Source organism: Sitophilus oryzae, unplaced genomic scaffold (assembly GCF_002938485.1).
Source record: "Sitophilus oryzae breed Bouriz unplaced genomic scaffold, Soryzae_2.0 scaffold_1782_pilon_pilon, whole genome shotgun sequence".
Lineage (NCBI taxonomy): Eukaryota > Metazoa > Arthropoda > Insecta > Coleoptera > Curculionidae > Sitophilus > Sitophilus oryzae.
Window position 1 is genome coordinate 208 of NW_022146482.1, and position 3,458 is coordinate 3,665.

Sequence of the window (3,458 nt, forward strand, 5' to 3'; positions counted from 1 at the left end):
GCGAGAATGTCAAAAGATGACATATGATATTATGTCATTCTATTCAGAATGTCATTTTCTATCGAACAAAGTAAAAAAATATCGAGGGTGTCATTTAATAATTACAAGTTTTAGTCATTTCCGGTGAAACAGGAAGTGACTAAAAACAATTAAATAAGTCAATCAATCCTAATTTATGTCATATACTAACATACCAAATCTCGTTTTTGTATTTGAAAAAATAAAAAAGTTATAGGGGTGAGCCACTTTTGATACGCATGCGGTATGCTTTTGGACTAAATCAAATATTGCAGCATCTATGTAACGCTAAAAGTAAAAGGGTCTTCTATTTTTTGGAAACTTTGTCTACAAGGGTATATTTATTACAACATCGTTAAACAAGGAAATTAGTAAACTAATTTGCCGTCAAGGGATTCGAAATACAACCCCTCGCTTCACAAAGAAGAAAAAAGAAAACGCTTTTTAACTCGCTCTATTAAAAAAACTGAAAAAATGAGCGCCACTTAATTGATGCTTCATTTTTTAATTAACGTAAAAATAACAATTTACCGCTCTTAAAATTTCAAATTAACTTTTTATTGTGTAAGCAAAAACATAATTAACTTTATAACGTGGAAAGACTAATACGTGGCGAATGCGCAAAAGAAAGAAAAAATTCAATTTTTGAAGTAATAAAGCGAAATAGGCAGTCGTTTTAATTAAAAATTTGAAAAGTTTTCCGCTTTTTTTTTGTGTGTTGTTTCAGCGGAAGGCTAAGTAATTTGCCGTAGAAAAAATAGCGATACGAATTTAGAGAGGGCCACTTAGAAAGTTTGCAAAACGAGCTATTTTTGAAAATGAACAAAATTAATTTAATTGAAGTTTTATTATCGAAAAAAAGGATATGATATTCATTTATTTGGAAACCATCTGAGATAAAGAAAAAAATTATTTTAAAATTTTATTTTTAGATATTATTACTTTTTACGTTAATGAATAATTCATAATATGTCATTCTGAAATCAAATTAATTATGAAGTTTATGGTTGCTAGGGTAATTGTTATCGCTTCAGTGTTAAGATTAAATCACGTGACTTACTTTTAGCACCAGTGCTAAAAGTAAATGACTTTACCATTAGTGACATAATGTCACATTTTAGGCACTGACAGCAGGCGTTAAAATTACATTTTTACTTACGTTTGTAGAAAAAAATAATTTTTAATTGCATTTTTTAACAAGTAAAAAAAATCGGTACCGAAAGAACCGAGTATTTTTATTTCGAGTCCCGGTTCTTTGACGTCTCAAAAGAATACCGGTACTGGAAATCGCGGTACCGAAAGTACCGGGAATTCCCGGTTCTGAACCCTAGTATTACTGGATATTATTCAACATAACTTTATGTTCTTTTTTCAGATCAAGAACCGGCCTAACGGCCCTATGATGACGATGGACGTGTCCAAAACCGAGGGTGGTACAAAGACCGCTAACTCGAGCGCATCACCTCAAGAATGCGCTGGATGCTGCAAGCCCATCACCGAGCGCTACCTCCTCAAAGCCCTCGACATGTTCTGGCACGAGGACTGCCTCAAGTGCGGTTGCTGCGACTGCCGGCTGGGCGAAGTCGGATCGACGCTCTACACCAAAGCTAATTTGATACTGTGCAAAAGGGACTATTTGAGACTGTTCGGCAACACTGGCTATTGTGCGGCCTGTAGTAAAGTTATACCGGCGTTCGAGATGGTGATGAGGGCGAGAAGTAACGTGTACCATTTGGAGTGTTTCGCTTGTCAGCAGTGTAATCACAGGTAAGTCAAAGCTCAATAGTTTTGAACAATAATTAATTTTAATTAATTGTCTGACTATAGTAATTGTCCGATACTATAATCTAAATGATTGTTCTTCTTCAATATTAGTCGAAGGAATAGTAAAGTACTCTTTTTTAAAATTATAAATTAATTTGAAACTCCAGTTTTGTAAGATTTGTTGGACGTTTCTCTCGCCAACAAGGACAGATCGATGTCATTGTAACAGTTTCCTTTTTCGATACACACTTAACTAAAATACACGTCACTGTGCTGCCTTACTTGTACATCCTATTATAATAACAGCTAAATTAACAGTCCCCATTTCTAACACATTATTTTCATCACAATTTGAACCATTTTATTAAAAAAAAAACTTTGAAAAGCGCACATTACTTTGAATACCTTTCTGAATGAATAAATGTTGAGAATTATTGTCTCTTATCGCCACTTTACGAACTACTTTTAATCTAAGAAAATACATGTTTCCCTCAACAATTTAAATACGTATTTTGTTTTGTAACGTTTTTAGTTCGTTACATGTCTTTCATATATAATGTATGATGTCTGGTGTATCATCACCGGAGTCCGTATCGCTAAGGCCTGATAATTTACTTGACGCGCCTGGCGTAATTTTTACGTTCTCTAGTCAGCAACCCTGTTATCGTTTCACTGCTTCTGTGGAGGGCTGTCAAGATCGTTTCAAGGCGCCTCTCTGCGCTTTAACCTCACTTTTGGTCACTCGGCTTTTAGAAATGGTAATTATTTAAATCTTGCTGCATAATCTGAATCAGTTGCTATTTCGAAGCTACAGGTAAAGATGAGATATTATACTTTTTAGATTCGATATTATTACTGCATACTTTCAGGGTAGAGTTTGGGATTAGCCTCAACCTTAACTCGTATTTGGTGTTTGCTGGCACATTGGTTTTCTATGTCCTCCAGAATGTCAAATGGAAGAAAGGACAGTTTCTGTGTTTATTATTAAGCCCTCGGAAGTATTTCGAGGTAGGTTTATTTTGTTTATTAGACCTTGTTTGGTTTTAAACAAGAGTTTCATATATTTTTAGGGTCCAAGGTATGGGCAGGTGTCCCGTATAATATGTATTGATTCCAAGGTACGGACTGTGTCCAAGTTACGGATATTATCTTATGGTTGGATGTCTAAGGTATGGACGGATGTTCAAGGTACGGGCATTATCCAAGGTCCTAGTAGTGTTCCAAGGTACGGGTAGTGTTCCTATATACAGATTTCCTATGGACAGGTGTCCCATGTACGAGATACCACAGTATGGATGTGGCGTAGGCCCCATGCTGCTTCGTTCCTGTTTTTAAGCCTAGTCAATAGTTACGGCTGTATTGGTTCATGGTGTCCTCATCCTGGCCCCTTTTGTTGCATTGGCCGAGAGAGAGTACAGAGATACGAGTCCCACCTCACGCTGCTACTCTTTGAAACAGGATTGCTTTAAGAACAAACAGCTAACTTTAGATTTAATTTCTGGTTTTTATGTGTTACATTTTCAGTCTTAAAACAGTAAAGTACATCTTAAATAATATCGTACAGACTTTACGTTTAGTGGTTAAATTGTTTATGTCAGAATTTTGACAGATGAATAACCGAACCGATTCTAGAATCTACGGGTTGCAACATCTCAGATTTAACATCGTATAAAATA

At 35.5% G+C, this 3,458-nt stretch overlaps 1 protein-coding gene across 1 annotated transcript; it reads left to right on the forward strand.

Annotated features, from left to right (window-relative positions):
- Nucleotides 1-1,398: 1,398 nt before the first annotated feature.
- On the forward strand, nt 1,399-1,789 carry LOC115882574 (LIM domain only protein 3-like). The gene has a single exon (XM_030900762.1). It carries the CDS (start codon nt 1,418-1,420, stop codon nt 1,787-1,789), a length of 372 nt encoding a protein of 123 aa, XP_030756622.1. The 5' UTR covers nt 1,399-1,417.
- The last annotated feature ends 1,669 nt before the right edge of the window (nt 1,790-3,458 follow it).

Bases quoted from the DNA above. Each gene is read 5' to 3' on its own strand.
- LOC115882574 (XM_030900762.1), top strand. From the start codon at position 1,418: ATGATGACGATGGACGTGTCCAAAACCGAGGGTGGTACAAAGACCGCT.